Source organism: Anneissia japonica, unplaced genomic scaffold, assembly GCF_011630105.1.
Source record: "Anneissia japonica isolate Jap-2015-1 unplaced genomic scaffold, ASM1163010v1 scaffold287743_len2803612_cov181, whole genome shotgun sequence".
In the NCBI taxonomy this organism is placed as follows: domain Eukaryota; kingdom Metazoa; phylum Echinodermata; class Crinoidea; order Comatulida; family Comatulidae; genus Anneissia; species Anneissia japonica.
In genome coordinates this window covers 1,610,009-1,611,337 of record NW_022733259.1, presented here as the reverse complement: position 1 = coordinate 1,611,337, position 1,329 = coordinate 1,610,009, and the positions used below count along the sequence as shown (strand labels likewise).

Genomic DNA, 1,329 nt, shown 5'->3' with positions numbered 1-1,329 from the left:
AATGATGATGAGGAACACAATGAAAATAATCGAAATGAAAATAATGGAAATGAAAATAATGGAATTAGCAAACTTGTAATAGTAACAACAGTAAGTTTCCTTAGTTTACTAATAATAGTGGTTATAATTAGTATGGTTCTCTGTTACAAAAGCACATGCAAGGTCTGCATCATACATGCCCAAGCACATTTTTACAGCAATAATTGCTACCAAGACGGAACTAGTATTATAAAAACTAATGTTTCTTCATTTAAAGATTGTGCTACAAGAAGTGTTAATGAAACAAATGATGAAGACACACACAAGTTTTTAAGTCAACAGCAAGAATGCTTAGCTGAAGACAGTAGTTTAAAAATGTCCACCCCTATTACAGCGGATATTGAGCAGAATGGAAAAGAAAAAGATGTAGAAAAAACATTCTACAATCAAATCAAAGAGGGCAACACTGATGGCAGCAAAGAAGCTGAATACCAGGAAGATAATTATGAAGTGAATATCCCAAAATCCCAGAATGCCTTTAAAGTCAAGACAGTTGCCAGTTCTGATGAAAATACACGATACCACACCATAGCCCACAGGATGCCTAAGGCCACCACACACACATCTGATGGCTCAAAAACAATGCATGCAAGAGCATTAAGAACTCTTGCCTCTGAGGTGTCCATGTCAGGGTTCAAAAACATATTGAAACAAGATCTAATGGAGTCAAGGGTGGACAACTACGCCTACAACAACCCCTTTGACAAACCTACTGACAAACCCTCTGATAATGAATGTGGGAATGAGAGTATCCTGAAAAGATCTCTACCAGCCCCCCCGCTGTCAAGATCCCCAAGTGACCTTGCATCAGGTTCAAGCTTAGATTTAAAACCTGACCTTAAATCAATCTTCAATGATTGTGATGCCCAACTTTATTGTGAAATCTCTGATACGCTTCGAGCAAATAAAAATGATACTGATAATTTTCAAGCAGATAATAATGTAGATAATAATCTTACACTATATGCTTTTACTCCTTGCACCTTTGATGCACAAGTATTGTAGAAGAAACAATTCATACTTATTTATCAATGTCAGAATTTTTTTTTTTTCCTTTGAAATTGAAAATAGCAAAAATTATTTTAATTTACATTCCAGGACTGGCATAATTAGCTGCAGTAGCTAAAGGTAAAATGATAGCAAATACAATAATTAAAAAAATGTGAAAAAGGTGTCTATAATTCTATACAGGTATGTGCATCTTATAGTGTGTATATAAAACAAATATTGTTTTGATAAAAACACAGTCCTCATCGTAATTTGAAGTCAAAGCCCTGTCCAGACTATCAA

The 1,329-nt window shown here is 34.6% G+C and overlaps 1 protein-coding gene across 1 annotated transcript; it reads left to right on the top strand.

Moving 5' to 3' along the window:
- Positions 1-1,044, top strand: LOC117116009. Its single transcript, XM_033259939.1, has 2 exons — positions 1-90; positions 257-1,044. Exon 2 carries the CDS (start codon positions 355-357, stop codon positions 1,042-1,044), a length of 690 nt encoding a protein of 229 aa, XP_033115830.1. The 5' UTR covers positions 1-90; positions 257-354.
- Positions 1,045-1,329: the final 285 nt, after the last annotated feature.